The 20,380-nt window shown below is 37.2% G+C and overlaps 1 protein-coding gene across 28 annotated transcripts in view; it reads left to right on the top strand.

Moving 5' to 3' along the window:
• The window catches only part of SOX5 (SRY-box transcription factor 5), a 1,030,085-nt gene that overhangs the window by 992,213 nt on the left and 17,492 nt on the right, over positions 1-20,380 (top strand). For all 28 annotated transcript variants that reach the window (XM_077953163.1, XM_077953155.1, XM_028829333.2 and 25 more), the window contains one exon: positions 8,581-8,726. In XM_077953163.1, coding sequence (XP_077809289.1) covers positions 8,581-8,726 — 146 coding nt within the window. The remainder of the gene's footprint in view (positions 1-8,580; positions 8,727-20,380) is intronic.

Below are 20,380 nucleotides of genomic sequence, written 5' to 3'. Positions count from 1 at the left end.
ATTTTAAGGAAATAAATGTACATAAAAATCTAGTAACTTATCCAGACTTAGAGCTAATGGATTTTGGAGCCTTAGAGCCATAATTTATTAGTTGGCATTCATTCTTTTTAGTTGTTGCCTTTTGGTAGCCACTATACATTAGATGCTCTTTTGGGTCATTTATCATTTCACTCATACATGTAACAAATGAGATTTAAATACTCTCTCTTTGCCATACGTTTTGCTTAGTCTGGAGGGTAAGCAGACAACAGCCTTGGACTGAGACTTTCGGTGCCTACAGTCTTTTTCCTAGCATATCTTTGGAACGTATTGGAATGTACTGTTCTTAGCCTTCCTTCCTCAGAGGCATTAACGCTTGAAAACTAACTATACCTGAGCAAATGTAAATGCACATTGACCCAGTAAAACAAAGGGCAATATTTCCAATTCCATTAATTGGCTACTTGATTTGTACAGCATCCAGTTTAATATATGATGACTTGAAGGAGGATATTATTTTGAAAGTTTGTTAGTTTACATTTTTATTTTTTTATTATTATTATTATTATTTGAGACAGGAACTTACTCTGTCTATTGCCCATGCTAGAGTGTGGTGGTGCAATATTGGCTCAGTGCAACCTCCACCTCCTGGACTCAAATGATCCTCCCACCTGAGCCTCCCAAGTAGCTAGGACTACAGGCATGTACCACCAAAAATTCAAAAATATGAAAAAAAAAAAAATATATATATATATAGAAAGAGAAAGAGACAGAGTCTCGCTGTGTCACCCAGGCTGGAGTGCAATGGTGCAATCTTGGCTCACTGCAAGCTCCGTCTCCTGGGTTCACGCCATTCTCCTGCCTCAGCCTCCGGATTAGCTGGTACTATAGGCACCCACCACCACGCCCAGCTAATTTTTTGTATTTTTAGTAGAGACAGGGCTTCACCGTGTTAGCCAGGATGGTCTCGATCTCCTGACCTCATGATCCACCCACCTCGGCCTCTCAAAGTGCTGGGATTACAGGTGTGAGCCACCGCGCCTGGCCAATTTTTGTATTTTTTTAGAGATGGATTTCCCCATGTTGTCCAGTCTGGCCTCGTACTCCTGGACTCAAGGGATCCGCCCACATCAGCCTCCCAAAGTGCTGGGATTACAGGCATGAGTCATTATGCCCGGCTGGTTTTTAATAAGCAAAATTTATACAAGGATTTTAATGAGAAAAACCTTGTTTGCGGGAAAGTGATTGAAAGAATGTAAAAGAATATTGTGATTCATGGAAAGCCATTGGATTATCAGGAAGTTGGAGATATCATTCAAAGACATCTGGCAATTAATATTTGCATAACACTTTACAGTTTGCAAACTGCTTTCACATGTATTATCTAATTCCTGTGAGCTTTCACAGATAAAAAATTGTCTATTTATCTGAGTGTCAAAAATGTAATGCTGATCAACGACCACAAAAATAGGAAAAATATATATTTGTTGAAAACCACTGGAAACACATATGCCATTACTTTTACTTACAACTGAAAAGTCCTATATAAAATAAATATGTAGTAAATAAGAATTTGTGTTGCATTAATATCATCTGTTAAATCCATGAATTTTAATAAATCTGTACCATATGGTCCAGGCTTCTATTGATAAGAAGACAGAAATGATCAATAGACTTGGAATTATCAAGGCAGATACTTTCAACTTAGAATATGCATTTGTTTCTTCAACAGATCCTGCCCTGGGCCAAAGGAATAATAGATTGAACTAAAAAATGCCAAGTAGTCCGTAGACCACTATGAAAGACAAATGCAAGACAATATGACAATAAAAACATTCACAAGGTTTTGAAGGAACACGTGTGGGAAGCACTAATCTTGTCCAAGAACATGTCTAGGGTATGTGAGAGAAGTTCCCACAGAAGGGGTGATGTTTGAATAAATTCACACACACACACACACCAGAAAGAGCCTTTCAGCAAAAGAGAAAAACTTGAGATACAGGCGTGTGAAGTGAAAGGATGAAGGCCTGTCCTTGGAAAAGGGAGAATGTCGTGTACAGCTTAAACATGGGACTCATGAGAGACTGGCAAGAGGGGACACAGGAAAGACAAGCAGAGTTGATATCATGAGGAGATTCTTAGGCCTTGTGAAAGAGTTTGGGACTTATCTCAGAATGACGATTTTCCGGGAACATGAAAGAGTTTTAAAAGTTCCAGTAAAAGCTGTACACTGGGATCTCTTGAAGATTCACAATGCACATTCACATATTCAGGATTTTAAAAAGTCATGCAATTAAACCTTTTTAACTTTAATTTTGTATTTCCTGCACTTACTTGTACATGGAATTATTTTTTCTTTTTATTTTTTTTTTTGAGACGGAGTCTTTCTCTGTCTCCCAAGCTGGAGTGCAGTGGTGCGATCTCAGCTCACTGCAAGCTCCGCCTCCTGGGTTCACGCCATTCTCCCGCCTCAGCCTCCCAATTAGCTGGGACTACAGGCACCTGCCACCACACCCGGCTAATTTTTTGTATTTTTTAGTAGAGATGGGTTTTCACCGTGTTAGCCAGAATGGTCTCGATCTCCTGACCTCATGATCTGCCCGCCTTGGCCTCCTAAAGTGCTGGGATTACTGGTGTGAGCCACCGCGCCCGGCTGGAAATATTTTTTCATGGGCTATTACAGATCATTATTTTATGAAATGTTTTTGGAAGCACTAGGGTACCAGAGGAGAGTTTGTAATAAGGGATTTTGACATCGATTTTTTTTAATACACATAGATAGATAAATAAATAGATATTTCTATTTTTATCTTTAGACAGATTCTTGCTTTGTCACCCACGGTGAAGTGCAGTGGCAGGTGAACATGGCTCACTGAAGCCTCTACCTCCCAGGCTCAAGCAGTTCTCTGCCTCAGCCCCCCAAGTAGCTGGGACTACAGGCAAGCACCACCAAGCTCCACTAATTTTTTTGTGTTTTTTTGTAGAGATGAAATTTCACCATATTGCCCAGGCTGATTTCGAAATCCTGAGGTCAAATGATCTACGCGCCTCAGCCTCCCAAAGTGCTGGGATTAGAGGCATGTGCCACCATACCCGGCATTTTTTTTTTTCCAATATTTTGAAATGCTTTATCTAGAAAGAGAGTAGACAAAAATTCAAAGAGTGCAAGCCTAAAGACAGGAAAACCAGTTAGGAGTCTAAGGCACAGTGGGATATCAGGTGGCTTTCATGAAAACAGAGGATGGAGAAGCAAATTTGAGAGCTGAGGAAGAAGTGCAACTGTCAGGGCTTGCTTGCCTTGTATCTTTAGAGGGTAGAGGAGAGACCTTAAATTATTCCCAAGGATTGGAAGGGCAGCTGACAAGGTCTATGGAATATAGAAAGCAGTGATTGAGGCCGTGGAAAGATGATGAATTGTTTACCAGACAGCTGTATTTCAGGTACTTATGGGACATTCAAGTAGAGAAGCTTAGTCAATAAACAGATACATGTATCTGGCAATCTGGAAGGGTTTGAGGCAAGCAGTAGTTATTTTACAGTTCTTGGGATCATTTCTCAATTGTTAGAGACATAGTAAAGACCAAGGGTGGCATATTGGTTTCCTAGAGCTGCCATTACAAATTACTGTAAACTGGGTGGGTTGAAACAGAAGTTTATTCTCTTGCTATTCTGGGGGCTAGAAATCTGAAATCAAGGTGTGAGCAGGGTTCGTTCCTTCTGGAAGCTCTGAATGGGAATCTGTTCCACGCCTCCATGCTGCAGACAGTCCTGGCTCATAGATGCATAACTCCAATCTCTGCCTGCCTATTCACTTGGCTTTCTCCCCTATTTCTATGGGTCAAATCTCTCTCCTCTTTTAAGGACACCGGTTATTGGATTTAGGGCCAACCCCAATTTCAGGGTGATCTCACCTCGAGATCCTTAATGACATCTTCGAAGACCTTGTTTTCAAGAGAGGCCAGAGTCACAGATAATGAAGTTTAGGAGTTGGATATATCTGTTGGGCAGACAAAATTCAACCCATTACAAGTGGTTTTGTATTTTATTTTCTTTCCTTGTACAGCAGCCATTACTAATTCTTTCCTTTTAGAGTTGATCTCCTCAAAAATTAGACTTTCTAGTTTGTCCCTTCTTTTCTGCCTCTGAAAAAATATATAAGGGGCCTTTTGAGTTAAGAAAAACAAAAATTTTGAGAATATTTTTGGTAATGGTTAAGAAGAAACACCGAAGCATAAAACATCGAATTGTAGGCCAGGCATGGTGGCTCACGCCTGTAATCCTAGCACTTTGGGAGGCCAAAGCGGGAGAATAGTGTGAATCCAGGAGTTCTAGCCCAGCCTGGGCAACATAGCAAGACTCCATCTCTACAAAAACTTAAAAAGTAACTGGGGGTAGTAGTGCCCATAGTCCCAGCTACTCAGGAGGTTGAGGCAGGTGGATTGCTTGAGCCCAGAAGTTCAAGTTTGCAGTGAGCTATGATCATGCCACTGCACTCCAGCCTAGGTGAGACCTTGTTTCAAAACTAAATAAATAAATAAATAAAATTATAGTGAATTTAACAAAGTTACAGAATCTCACAAATTTCTTACTCTAACCCACATTTTCCAAATCTCATTTGAGATGTTAACTGGAAGTTATATTGACCTTTGCCATCTCATTTTCCTCTTAAGACTGAGGTTCACCAAACCTCTCCTATACACATGCCCTCCCATCTGATCCTAACTTTAGATGCAATTGTTGCTTGAATCTGTAATGAAGGCAGAATAAAATGTATCTATCAGATAGCCATTATGTGTCTCTTTGGCCTTTATGGTCTGATGCCCATTTAATTGAACCTCTATGCCAGCCAAGGAATGACATCCCCTCACAGATTGCATCATAATAGTCAAAGCCATGTTAACAGGAGTGCTAAGGGTGAACGTATAGGGAAAATGAAAGTGTGAAGAGTAAAGAAAGGAGTCTAATATCTTTTCCTGCCTCTGTAGATACCACGTGCTATTTCCTCCTTCACATGTGTTATTTCGTCTAATTCTTCCATCAACTTTACCTTCATTTTGTAGTTAAGGGAAGTGAAAACTTAGATTGAGCATTAAAATTTGTCAAATATCACACTTACCAAGAACTGGAAATCCCAGATCCAGTTGAATCCAATTTCCAAATTCTACTTATTTTACTATGCCATTTTATAAAGTGACAGTTACTGAATAACTTTCATTGACCATTTATTATGATGAAAGACTATATTACCTCACTTAATCTTGACATTTCTGTTATCTAGTGAGTGTTATCCCTATTTAACTTATGAGAAGTTACTCAAAAGTTACTTGCAACGTAGAAAAGTAAAACACCTTGTATAATTTATATAGCTAGTAAGTGTCAAAGCTAGGATTTTAATTTAGGCTTGCCCAGCTCCAGAACACAGGCTTTTTCTAATAATTGGAATCTTGAATGAAAATCTAAGGATTAGGTGAAGGAAGGGTCCCAGGCAGGGATACAAACACAGAGGAGAGGCAGTGAGGAAAAAGGAACAATGCTAAAATGAGATTCAATAAGGAGAGGATGGTCAATGCTGTCATCCCTCTCAAGAAATGGAAAATGTCCTTTGGATTTATTCGACAACTGAAGACCAATAGCAACAGAAACAAGATTGCAGTGAGAACTGGAGAGTAGGGAGGGAATGGGAGATTATGAGATAATGCATCTTTGAGAGGCTTGACTTCAAAGATAAAAAGAGAAACAGTGTTGGAAAGAGAGGGCAAAACAGAGTTAAAGAAGACACTTTATTTGCTTGTTTTAGGAGAAAAGAGAACCTTAAGTATCCACAGGTTGAGGTGGTAGAGAGGGTAGAGACAAGTAGATAGATGATACAAATGAGAAACAGAATAATCAATGAAGAAGTATGGAAATCTAGAACTCTTATTAGGAGATTTGCCTTGATTGAAAGCAAAGGGACCATTTTTATTGAAACAGGAGGAGCAAACTAGGCATAAATGGACATAAATTTGAAGGCAGCAGAAGCTAAGAGTGTGGGTAGGCTCAGGAAGGTGAGAGTTCAGTCTTACTGCTTTTTGCAAAATCAGAGGCAAGGCCATTTGCTGAGAGAGACGGCATCAGCAGGGTTAAGGATTTGGTGACTATGAGGAGAACAAACTGTAAAGAACCAGCAAACAATCCTATTAAGATTGAATGTTGTCATATATAAATGGCTTTATGATTTAACATAGCAGACAAATGTTAACATTTCATATAGCATTATAACTAAAACTCAAGAGTCTCTAAAAGCAAGAATGTTTATTTTAAAGTGAACAGTTATTTCTACCTGCACAGAAACACACATCTCAAATTGGAAATAACCATTACAGAACATAGGTCTGTCAGTTACTCCCCCTCATAATAATTTACATTCCTCTTGCATCTATATTAATCATTTTTCCTACACAATGTTATCTTGGCAGTCCCTAAAAAGCATAAAGAATTCATGCTTTTATTCAGTGCCATGTGCCAAGCCATTTCAAATATATTTGTGTTCTGGAGAAGCTAATTAGACTACATAGAAGCTAAATAGACTACAAAAATGTATGATGCCAGGTTGCGTATAAACAGGGGTTAGAGCCTAGGAAAATCAGACTGATCCTCTTAAGATTTTACTAAATGAACATATACCAAGACCGTCACGGTCATGTAAGAGTTGTATTCCTATCTAGAGTAATATTGTTCATGAACAAGTTCAAGAATTATACATTAAGAATGATGTACAGGAGATCCAAATTAGGATGTTGAGGATAATAAAATACAACCATCTTTTACAGTAAATATTAGCCCTGAAGATCTGTTCTAGGTTTAGAGTTGTTTTCAATTCACTGTTGTGTTTATAATGAGCAGAGATGTTTTGTTCTTTGAATAAGTTCCAATGAATTTAGCTCTGAAAGGCAAAATATATAATCACTCTCAAGCTTCCCTTTTCTATCGCCTACACTGGAACTTTTCTTTCTGCCTCAAGGAGATCAGAGGACCAGGTCTACTCTGCGCATAGTAACAGGGGGAAAGGCATGGATCATTTAGAAACCTGCCAGCACTGAAGTACTGCATCAGTTTCTGACATCAGTTTCTTCAATAGAAACGTTTAAGCAGCAAGAAAATATTCTGTTTTTTGGCAATCAGCAGATCAGATAGAAGAGTCTAGCAATACAACAAGGATGTGTAATCTGACATGATTAGACAAGGCTTTTAGTACCAGAACATTCATAATTGAGACAAAGAGTATTAATAACACTTTCCTAACACGGCAGTTAGCCATTTTATATTTCCTTTCTTTAATCTTAGTGTTTTTCAACAAATCATGGGATTTAATAGCGTGTTTTGGCAGATTAGAGGATTTATGGCCCAGATGTTTTTTGTTCTAAAAATGGATTAGGGTGTAAAGTTTGCTGGAATCCATGGAACATGTTGAGGCAAGCCGGTCATTTTATGTGTGATTAGTGCCTGCCTTCTGTCTCACAGTCCCTCCATCTGTCACAATTCACCAATGGATCTGGTTAGATTTAGCCTCGTGTCACAAACAAGTCCCTTTTCTGGGCAATTTCATATTACAGATTCATTTTATGCCATTTTATGCCCTAGTTAAAAGATAGGGAGAGAGGAAGATGAGATATCAGCTTTTCTTTAAATACTTGCAAAACAATCTTTTTCCGTCAGTATTCTATTCTAATATAATGCAGATCATCATACTAATATGCATCAAATAAATAAATGATCAGTGTTAAAAGTAAAATTAAATAAAAATTAGTTTTGGTTGTTACATCTGTTATTCTATAAAAGCAATATTTTGGTAGTGTATATTACTAACCATGGACTGTGGAGTTGCATGCATAAGCTGATCGTTTGGCCATCTTATTAAGAGTGTGAATTAAGTGTGACTATAGTTAAGAGTAGCCACAATTTCTTATCAAACAATTACAGGTGCTTGGTTACATTCTGTACTTGAAATTTAGCCTAACTATTACAAGTTTGCATCCATAGCAAACCACTGCCACCTGTGGTTTATTTCACCATTAATGGATTTTTAGGAAGAAAATGCTCTTCAGTCGGTTAGTAATGATTTATTTCTTCTGTATATAACAAACCTAATAGTGGTATACAGACCCTCTTAAGTGGCCTTTCTAATACTAGGAGAGACTCAATAATCATAGTTATAATTATGAATACCTAAATCCTGTGCTAAAATTCAAAAGTTCCTTGCAAAAAAAAAATTAAAAGTGGGTTTTGTATTTGCACTACAAAATAATATTCGAATAATAACTAAAGCATTTACTTAAAAAATACATCTTCAACTTCTTTCGAAATAGTTGGAAACAACCATATTTCACTTAGGTATTATATTTTTATTACAGATATTTGAACATATTGGAAACATGTTTATGTATGACTATATGAATCAGTCATTGTCAATTATTCATTCATTCATTTTAGATAAATCCCATGGAGAAATCATTATAGGCCGGACACTAGCTGTTACCAAGAAAAGAAGTGATTTTTATGGTTACAGGCTAGCCTAGACATGCATTTATACAAAAGATATCCTTTGATCTGTCTCATGTTCAGGTTACTTAAATGACCATGATGCCGTCACCAAGGCAATCCAAGAAGCTCGGCAAATGAAGGAGCAACTTCGACGGGAACAACAGGTGCTTGATGGGAAGGTGGCTGTTGTGAACAGTCTGGGTCTCAATAACTGCCGGACAGAAAAGGTCAGTTCATAACATAACTTACTTTCTAGAAATACTTAATTAAATCGCCTGATGCTTTTTAAAAAAAATATATATATATATATTTCCATCTTCTTATCATCCTCAGAATGATTCTCTGTCCCTTTTCTCCCTCCATTAATATAGACGGCCTCATCACCTTCCTAAACAAAACCATCTGGAAATAGAAAGAGTTATAATTCTCTTGATCCATCTCCAAACCTTATGGACAATGAATATCCCCTTTTACGCCACCAGCCTGTATTAAAACAAAATGGCATTTGAAATATCTGAGTCTGACTAAAAGTTTTGCTTTTCAGAGATGCTTAACTTGTATTTGGGGATGAGCTGGATTTGAAATGCTGAATCTTCCTTAATCAGCATAAGCTTGGATGATATCCATGCTCATATTCTAAGTATTTAGGATCCTGAGCTTGTCATAATATGTTTCCAGCATAAAGCACTGTCAAGTGTTAGATGAGTTCATGACTGGAAATTTTGACTTTATTATAAAACAAAATGTACTTATTAAAAACTTTGACATTATTTGTATTATAAATAAGGCCAGTGAAACTTCTGAATTTGAGAGACAATGATTTCAAGCCCTTTTGTCTAAGCATACATGGTGTTTTATTTAGAAAAATATTATAAGTTGAAATTTATAGAAAAATATTATAAGTTGTAAAATCCTCAGAATTATGTACTTTTGGAATATTTGATATGTTTTAAATTGAAATTTTAAAATGTTACCCAGTCCTCTTTACAGAATCCTCTAGATAAATGGATCCAGTAGAGAAGAGAAAAAATGATCAGCTACTTAGCAATAACTGGAAAGTTAATCATAATAGGAAGCTTATGAGTCAAACAGAATTGTCCAGAATGAGCAGATTGCTAATTTGGATAGCTTTCTAGTTTCCCAGGTTTTATGTGGAGTTTGATGTATAATCACTAAGAAGCTGGCAATCTGCATAGTGAAGGTGAAATGTATGGGTGATCCTGTCACAACTGCTCTTTCCCTGGTCCTAATATGGTAAAAATTAAGGATGGAGAAATGATTTCAATTCTATTGTGTGTCCAGAGGGGAGAGCAAAGGAGAGATCAGTATACATCCCTTGCAGTCTTACAACATAAGACGTATGACATTGGTGTCCTGAGAAGGGCACATTTTTATAGCTAAGCACCAAAAGGAAGGGGGAAAGCAACGTGACAGTTCTAAAGAAGGAATGATAGCAAGCATAAAGGAATTTATATTCAAATATTTAAACATTCTTGAAAGGATGCTTGAACAGAAATTCCTTTTCTCTGCTCCCCACGTAGAAATGAGTTTAACACTCAGCCAGATGCTAATGCAAAGTGACTCAAGCTATTCCTCGCAAGCATAGCTAAATTGCCGTTATTTGTTAAGCGCATTGAATTCAGCTGTGGATACAGCAGTTGGTTGCATTCAGCAAGCATCTGTACCCTTTTTTTTTTTTAAATCCTCCAAAGCAGAGACAACTCTACCTATCTCCCCCTTCTCTTCTCCAGTGCTGGCTGGGAATTGTCAAGTGACAACCGACCAAATCCTTTTGGACAGGAAGCCTTCATCCTGAGTTCTATATACTTGCAAAGCAGGCCTTGTGGTTGAATCAGGGAGCCCATTAAAAGTACTTTGATGGTATGGAAATTCATCTTCATGAAGCTCCTAGGCCCCTAAGCAGCGTGCTGTTTAGCTGTGGTTACAGATCAGTCATTCACATTGGAGGGCAATAATTGTGCTGACGGCTTGTAAGGCAATGGAAGTACATAAAATAATCCTAGGCCCTCCACCATGGCACTGTGAGTTAATCTTCTCTAATACAGATCAGCTGTTGTTCTAACACATGACTTTATGCTGGCTCCAGTGACTCTGCACAGCCTTTTGATTAAGTAACAGGAGTGGAACCATCTGCATTCACTTTATTCCATACTTGTCCATTGTTAGGCGACCTTATTGCCACTTCTCGTTCCATCTCCACAGTCATACTTTATTTCTCCGATTAGCACCTCCTGCTTGGGTTGCAGGAGTGAGAGTTGCCTCTGTTGATAACTACTGCTTCCATGTTCCTTTCTGTTTCGTACTGTGATAACAACTTTTTAAAAATCTGTTTTTGAAAGAATACCTGCCAAAACCTGTGGGACAGTTAAGATGTCTCTGTTCTCAAGAAGATCTTCATTCCCGAATCTCTTCATCCTGTATTTTCAGTGCAGTTGAGTTACATCTTGAACTACAGTCTTATAATTTATGAGTTTTTAAGTGAAAAACTTAAGTTACGGAAATGAAGTAGTTTCATTATTATAATAGTATGACAAACTCTTGTAATATAAAAGGAAACCTTCTCCATCAAAGGATCTGAATTATCTCATCCCTTATGTTACCCTGACACCTGAAAATGAAATTGAGATTATTGAAACTCTTTGAAGCAGGTATTACTCTAGTTTGTGGTTGACTTTTCCTGTTGAAATAACTTGGGTGTCATTTCTAGAATATTAATGATCAATCTATGTCTGTGTAAGTCATGAAAATGAGATAATAATGTCACACTTATATCTTTTAATTAGTAATTATTCAACATTAGCACGTGCTATGTATTAGAGACTGTGGTATGTACTGGAGGTATTGTATTAAACCAGAAAATATGAGTTCGGCCTTTATAGAGCTTACAGTTTGGATCAAATTATTATTTGACTGTTACTCATTACATATTAATGTGTGTGAGCCCACCCATAGGAATTGAATAAAGACCCCATATTGCTTACCATATCAAATCAGTTATATACCTGAGTTGACAAAGGTAGATGTTCTCTCTCACATTAACCATGTATTTATGCATATTGTGTTATTTTTCTAATACTTATCTTTTTATTAGACTTTTATAATCACTCAGTATTATCTATGGCCAATAAATATGTGGATTAGTAATTGGTGTGAAGTTTTGCCATAGTGTTTAGTGAAAGACGTAAAAAATATATGATAAATTCCTCTTACATTTTGCACTATCATCTTATATCACTTGAATCCCAAAATAAGGGCATTTTTTTCTGTCTAAAGGAATACTGCCAGCCAGGCGCGGTGACTCACGCCTGTAATCCCAGCACTTTGGGTGGCCAAGGCGGGTGGATCATGAGGTCAGGAGCTCGAAACCAGCCTGGCCAATATGGTGAAACCCTATCTGTACTAAAGATACAAAAAAATTACCCGGGCATGGTGGTGCATGCCTGTAATCCCAGCTACTCAGGAGGCTGAGGCAGGAGAACTGCTTCAACCTGGGAGGCGGAGGTTGCAGTGAGCCAAGATTGCACCATTGCACTCCAACCTTCGCAACAGGGCGAGACTCCATCTCAAATAATACTAATACTACTACTACTACTAATAATAATAATAATACTCCTAACTCCCTAAACCCAGAAAATACGTGTAAGGTAAGGATTGAGGGAGACAAAGCAGAAAGAAAGAAGGAAAGGAACTGGGAGAAAGGAAAAAAAGAAAAGAAGTTCAGCCTGGTGCTTTACATCAACCTAAAAGATATCATGACCTGAGCTCCAGATGATTGAAATCTTGTGGTGGAGATCTGTTTTCTTGGGTACACAGCCTTATACACATTAACTTTTCTTCATATCTCAAATAGCCAGCCACGTGGTTATCCCAGCTAGAAGGTCTTAATTCCGAAAAGCTGTAATTGGACAGTGAAAACAATTAGAGGTGTGAAGATAGGGACCGATGATTTCTCAGTGATATGTACCAAAACACATCATGAAAGTCATTTTTACTGAAACACATTTTAATGGAAGACTTCTAAGAGACTTTTTTTAATTTCTTTACGTTTCTTGGAAGTGTTTCAGCATACCCAAGAACTGTGTGTGTCAGGTTTCTTGGAAACTGTGGGACACAGTATTATTTATAATTGTCATCTCTGGTTAATTGTAGACTGATTGTATATTCAAATAATATTATCTTTTGCCACATGGCTTTGTTACAGATTAGTGTTGTGGGTGAAAAGGTGAGCTTCTCAGGTATGAAGGAACAGAAAGAAGCCTCTCATATTTTGTTTTGTAAAAAACACACTTTGCTTCATTACCACCTAGATGGCACAATTTTGTTCACAGAGTCAAGTACAGGTTCTTGAGCTTGTGTTTGAAAGTATCCATATTAATAAGAGATTATAAAAAGCTCAGTTTTTGTTGTCCTGATCCCACGACACAGTGTTAATACAATAGAGAACCAGTGCACTCAGTTGAAATAAGAAATAGACCAGAAGCTTTTCTGTTTGTGTCACTCACTCGAAATATAGTTATCCTGGGAAGACTACCTATACTGTCATAGCTGTTAGGAATGAGTTTCACTACATGTATCAGGAAACCTGAATATGGTAGCTTAAATAGTGATTCATGGCCAGGCATGGTGGCTCACGCCTGTCATCCCAGCACTTTGGGAGGCCGAGACAGGCGGATCACCTGAGGTTGGGAGTTAGAGACCAGCCTGACCAACATGGTGAAACCCTGTCTCTACTAAAAAATACAAAATTAACAAGGCATAGTGGCGCTTGCCTGTAATCCCAGCTAAGCTACTCAAGAGGCTGAGGCAGGAGAATCACTTGAACCTGGGAGACGGAGGTTGTGGTGAGCCAAGATGGCGCCACTGCACTCCAGCCTGGGCAACAAGAGTGAAAGTCCGTTCCAAAAAAAATAAAAAAAATTAAAAAAATAGTGATTCATTTTTATCACATAATGAAGTTCAGGAGTAGGAGTTTGGTGGCATTAGTTCATCAACTTGATATCGGAGTTGAAATCTGTGATTCTCTTGTCTATTCCCTTTGGGTCACAAAATGGTTGCCGCACCTGCAGCTATCCCATCCGCATGAAGGCAGGCAGATTCAGGAAGGAGAAGTCATTTTCTCTTTGCTATCTTCAGTCTTCATTCATACGGGGGTATTTCATTCCTCTTCTCAAGCTGACTTCCACACACATCTCATTGGCTAGAACTGGGTCATGTGAACATCTTTAAGACCATTACTGGCCAAAGGAAAAGAGACTGCTTTAAATTGATCATGAATTATTTTTTAACACTAAAGTAGAGAGCTAATCCTATCTTCTCTGAGATCAAGGGATTATCTTCAGATCGAAGGTAATATTAGCTGGGAAGAAAAGAAGGACAATGGCTGTTGGGTATGAAAAGGCGATTGTCAGCCACAGGCGTATTAAAAACATGATATCAAAGCTCTCAAATATTTCCTTCATGAAACTGGTTGGTTTTGTTTGTTTTATAATTGTTGCCATCTATCTGTCTTTTGCTCTTCCACTATTACATGTCCAGGGTCTTTCTCTTTTCTTTTCTTTTCTTTTTTTTTTTTCCCGAGGCGAAGTCTCGCTCTGTCACCCAGGCTGGAGTGCAATGGCACGATCCTGGCTCAATGCATGCTCTGCCTCCAGGGTTCAAGGGATTCTTCTGCCTCAGCCTCCTGAGTAGCTGGGACTACAGGTGTGTGCCACCACGCCTGGCTAATTTTTTGTATTATTAGTAGAGGCAGGGTTTCACCATGGTAGCCAGGATGCTGTCAATCTCCTGACCTCATGATCTGCCCACCTTGACCTCCCAAAGCACTGGGATGACAGGCGTGAGCCAATGTGCCTGGACCATGTCCAGGGTTCTTATACCTTGTCTGGGGTTCACAAAGAATTAAATGACACACAAGCATGTGCACAAGAAGACTTTGCTTGATGACAGGTTAAATCTATAAAAGTATATTCACATACACGCCATATACATGTTAAGACCAACTTCTGTATTGCTTTTCTTATGTAAAACAGATGTCACTCACAAAAATAAGCATGCATGTGTGTGCATATATTTCTTAAGGAAGAGTATTCACTGAACATTAATTGCCTACAGTGTACCTGGAATATAAACACATAATGCATGCTATGAATACATCTATCATTGTAAATCATAGCTGGAAAAATGTCTTACTTTTTCTGCTGAGCTGTAGTGAAAATTCTTTGTAATTTTCTGTCAAATAAGGTGGAAATTTGGTAAATAACGTGTATATTTTAATTAAGAATTGACTCAATAATGACAGTAGTTTCATTTTTGACCCTTTCTGAGTCATATTCATAAGAAGCCTCACCACAGACTATATAGGCTGATTGTAAACAAAGGTTAATTTTTTCTGTCTGGCACTTGGAAACTCGTCCATTACACCCACCTCTTTCCTGCCATTGTCAACCCTCTTCTTTCCCTTTAAAAGAGTGCCAAACATGAAATGACAGTGACCAATGTTGACTTAATGTGGATGTTTAATAATGAAAAAAAGTGTGTCATTCCCAGCATTAGTTACAAATGGCAGTAAGTGTATCGGATGGCAGCCCTGTAATAATTTTACATCCATCATTCTTTCCTGATGCTTCGCTGGCCATCTGATGGATGGGGCCAGCAGTGTTAACTCTTCGGAAACTGACACAATGTGTGTAGTTCAGCATTATCTAACACATGTTCCTTCCCTGAGATAAGGAGAAGGCCTGTGAGGAATTGTGCATTACAGGTTTTTGCTTTAAAAAAGTGAATATGAAGGAACCCATGCCTCTCCGGTAGTGGAAGATGCTTCAATGAATGATTTACGGATGGGTTTTATAAATGTTGCCTTTAGCTAAAATGAATTCTAAAAGTCAAATTAGAAATAGATATTTCAATAGCTAGAGAAAAATTGTATAAAGGAAGTAGGCATGTTAGGTAAATCCTTCTGGAGGAAAGTAAGATAGACCCTTGCAACAGTGTGTGGTAAAGCAGATTTTACTAGGGGTGTGTGTGTTTCTGAAAAACGTTCCCAGTGTGTTAAATCCTCTGGTTAGAATTTGCCTAAGAACAAATTAAAATAACATAAGTAATTAGTATTTTCCCTTTTTAAAGTGAGCATATATTATTTTTTTAATCTCTACATTTACATGTAATTATTTATTTGGTGACTTTAATTAAAAGATATGCAAAACCCGAAGTTGAATATTTGCCTTCTTATTATTGGAGTCTCTCTACTCTGAAAATGTATATAAAATGAAAGGGAAACAGCTTTCTAGGCAACTGATTATTAGAACATCTAGACCAGCTTTTTATGTGCAAGTTGGCATTTGATCCTTAGGTCTTCTTTCCTTTTGTTTTTCATTCATAAAACCTTCTTAATTCTGAGTGTCTTAGCTAGGGAACACTTCTTATGGGACAGGAGGGGAGAGGAAAACCCCTTAGTGAATATTATCAGCACACAGCAGCCAGTTTTGAAAGACCATGACAAAAAGGCAAATAGGTATTATGTCATCACTATCCATCACTGTATATGTCATCCTTTCAATAATTCCAATCGACATGCTCGACAGACCGATGCAAGCTAAAGGGGCTGTTTGTTTTTAGAAATTGAGTATAGGCTGTCTGTAGCCTTTTGTTCTAGACGGTTTTCTTCTGTGTCTTTTCATTTCTTTCTCTCTCTTTCTTTTCTTTTTGGGGGTATTTAATTGAAATCCATGCCGAGTTTGCAGACTGCAAAGATCAGAGCTGTTTTCGTCCAGCAGTGGTAACTATGCATTAAACATTTTGATTTGTTTGAGCTTGAAGTTTAGTCCTTTTTTGCCATTTGCTTCATGGAGTTTGTGTATATTTACAGCCTCTGCATTTAATGGCCACATGCCTTATTTTCACAGATGGCCAGTGGAAGACTTTTTCTTTCTCTTAGTATAGCCTGCTTTCAGTTTCGCTACATTTGTCACAGTGCCACTACTTGCAGCTAGCAAGTGCCCACGCTTGGTGGGGAGCAATTATGGTGTGAGTTTTTAAGGAGCTTTTTAAAGGTTTTTTTTTTTCCAGTAAACTTTTTATGGTTTAATTTTCTAGCCTAGAAAAGCTGTGCATGTTTTCAAACAGAGAGTCTTGTGTTCTTTACATCATTCTGGTAGAGGGGTTAGTGTAGGATGGTCCAATAAAATGAGACTCATAGGGCATGCCAAATTGGGCTTTCAGAGAGACACCCACAGGCCTCTCTGATGATTGAAATTGTCTATTTGTTTAGGGATTCGAGGATACGCTCACAATAGTACTCCTGAAAAAATAAGTTTGAAAACACCATGTATAGAATGATGTCAATATTTTTTAAAGTCTATTTCCATAATGCATAGATAAAAGACTAAAAGAATATACCACAAAATGTCAGCAGTAGTTATGCCAAGGTTATGGGGTTGTACGTTTTCATATGTATTTCCACATTTCTGAATTTTCTAATTTTCAGTAAGTAAAGTAAAAATCACTTTTGTTGTTGGGCCAGAATTGCTCTTTATAAAAGCTTGGTCTATCAAAGAGAGGTCATCCTTTTCCCCCTTGATTCCTTCCTTCTCCTCAAAATCAAACAGCTGCCCTCAAGACACTTACACATTAAGACACTGAAATAATTAAGGAGAAGTTTGTTTTGCAGTTATCCTATATATTTACTTGATAGATTCTTTATTATATTTATTGCAAGCTATTTTACCAGTATGGATTTAAAGCTATTAGGAAAATACGAGGAATGTAGCGTTTATTTAAAGGGTCTCATTGAATCTTTCCAATCACATCTCTTCTCTTTTACAAATAAAAAAGACTTGCTTATGCCTGTGTCATAGGAGTATAACAGCTATTGATATTTATTTTGTACCTTAACATTTTCTCAGGGCTTTCCCATCATATTTTGGTCTCACTCTGTAGTGTAAGTAGAACAGTATTCTTTGATTAAAACATCTTTTTAAACTTGAGATTTGAGAAGACTAGAGGAATTCAAGGGGTAGATCAGTCTTTCAACTGAACTTTTTCTAATGGAATATGGAGAGGGAAATCCAGAAAGTAACCCAGTTCCTGTTCAATTCGCTTGTGCCCCAGCGTTGGTCATGTGTAGTCCTCAGCACATTTTTGAGACTTGATCAAAAATATTTCATTTAAGCAATCGCCATCTCCACAATCCGTACATCTGGTTTCCAAATCTTCATTTTTCCTGTTTTTACTCCTTCCTTCCTTCTTCCTGTCTTCACTGTGCACCAAACCCCATCACTGGAGAATAAGCCAAGAAAGCAAAAACAATATACTCAATCCTAGTTACTTTGTTTCTCCTAGCAGCTCTGATAAAACAAGTGATGACGTTTCAGCTGTTCATTAAAAGAGATTTAAAATATCTATTCTAATATATATTTTTCTCTCTCTGTATTTAAAACTACCATGGATAGTTGAAAAAAGAACTATAACCCTGGTATGTCTGTTTCTATTGTCAGATCCAGCATTTCTGAACCAAGTCATGACTCTTTAAAATGGTCTGATTATATTTATTTAACTGAAGTAACTACTGGCTACTGAGGGTACATTTGTAAGAATGCTGACAGTTTTATAGCTTTTATTCCATGAAAAAGAAAATTTGAAAAAAGTAATCCTATATGTTTCTGTAGCTCAGTAACTGAGTTACCCATTGTTTATAGAATAATTATCATCAGATAACATTCCACTTTTGTGTTTACATTTGTGTGGCCCTCCCACCAACTGGACATCCTGTGTAGGTTGCAAATTCTATTATTTTTCTTAGTTGGCCTCTTGATTTTCTCACATTAACCCTTCTGATTTGACTCAGTATGTATAATATGTCTGTCTGCCACAGTTTGGAAGAACAACACAACCTTTTCTTTAGATGTTGGCTGTAGCCTGACCATATATAAAGACATTTAAAATCCCAGGTTTTGTTTTTTCCCCTCCTGCCTCCCTTCTTCCACATATACACACCATAAGCACCATCATGACGAAGAAGCAAGGGCCGGTATTTTACTGTGATAGTATTCTTGTGTAAAGTTCTTGGTGAATTCTTTGTTTCCTATACATTCTTTTGAGTAACTTTTCTGTACATTACACATCCAGGCCATAGGGATTTTTTCCTCCCTGTGGCAGTGGTTTTCTCTTTTAAGGACTGAATTTGTAATGTTGAATGGGGATGTTTAAGTGTGTCTTTAACAAGGTACCTGAATTTGTAAGTCTAATTACTGTTGGATAGTCTCTTCACAAAATATGTTCGAAAAGCAATCAGATTTTTGTTTTTTTCATAATTTGAAATGTCTTCCTTGAATTTAAGAAAAGAATTATGGAATTATTGATTACAAAACCGTAGCTTTAAGTGTTGAAACTTGTTAATGACTTTTGAGAAAATTTATCTTTTATGAATAGAGAACGTATAAAAATATGACAAATTACACAAGAACCTGAAAAAGAGACTTCAGTGGAGTGTAAAGAAAATATCAGCAATAGTTGTCTTTAAATACCTTGCACATCTCCATGTTTAAAAAGAATCAAAGCCTGTTTTCTGTGAGATATATGTCAAAACAGTTTTGTTATATTGAGTTCAGTCAAGTAGGACATAAAATCATAGAATTGAAGGTTTGAAAGAAAATGAAAAGGGCCTATCATTCAACCTTGAATTGCCTCTTCAGTATCTGTAATATGCTACGCAGGTAGTCATATGTCCACCACTTGAAAATCTCTAGGAAGGTGGAAATTTCTTCCATCTGGAGACAGACCGTTCAATGGATAGACAGCTCTATTAGATCTCTCTTCCTTCAGTAGTTCATTATCTTTCACCTGATAACTTACAGTCTTTGATCAGTGTTCTATCTCCTAACTACATATGGACAAACTCTACCTCTATTTCACAAACAATAGCTGTTTATTCTTTTTAAGCGCAGAGGTTCTTAAGATATTTAAAGACAATGATTGTTGATTTTTTCTTCCTACTCTACTCAAACCCTTTTTTTCAGTATCCTGTGTAATTTCTTCATTATGACAACAAGGTTTAATAGATAGGAGGATGCTCAAAAACTGAGTTAAACTGAGTTAAGTCCAAACAATTATTGTCATTGAGTTTCCCTGGTCTGCATTCCAACACCTATTTAAAAAGAAAATGAGGCCATTATAACATTATTTTAGTGAATCCATACCAACTTCCTGTCATTACCACAGCCTCTACCAAGAGCTCTGAACTAATCTTATATAGGTAACCCCATCTTTTCTGGAGTATACATTAGGTGCTAAAGTCATATTTCTTCAAATTTCTTTCTTTCTTCATAAAAATCAAAATTAGATATTTGCCATCAGTTTTGAAATATTCCTCCCATTTTAAAATCATTCTTTGAAAATCATTAATAAGGATTCATCAGTATTATCAAGTCATTTTAAGATCTTGAAAAGTTATTCACCTAGATCAAAACTCTCAAATTTCTACACTATGTGTTTCTGAACCATCTTTGACTTTGTAGTACTGCTTATCTTGATCTGCTGATACATTTCACATGATCAGATTTCCTGATGAAATTAACCTGCTAAGAAGTTGAGTCAGAATTATACAAGCAACTTCTCATGAAGCTAGCTACCAAATTTTACAAAAGGAAATTGGATTGTGGAACAAAATTATGGGTTTTAATTCATGAGGGAATTCAGAAAGGGGAAAAAAATCAGAATTAAATCAGGTGGATTTTGTGGATGACTAGACCAGAGGATGTATATGGACCTTTCCATCCCCTTAGTTCATATCTCGCTATAATTCTCGATGGAGAAAATGAATAGAAAAATTCTCTTCTCTTCAAGGATTATTAAATTCCAGAAT

This window comes from Macaca mulatta, chromosome 11 (assembly GCF_049350105.2).
Source record: "Macaca mulatta isolate MMU2019108-1 chromosome 11, T2T-MMU8v2.0, whole genome shotgun sequence".
In the NCBI taxonomy this organism is placed as follows: Eukaryota; Metazoa; Chordata; class Mammalia; order Primates; family Cercopithecidae; genus Macaca; species Macaca mulatta.
The sequence above is the reverse complement of the archived record's forward strand: the minus strand, read 5'-3'. Positions and strand labels throughout refer to the sequence as shown.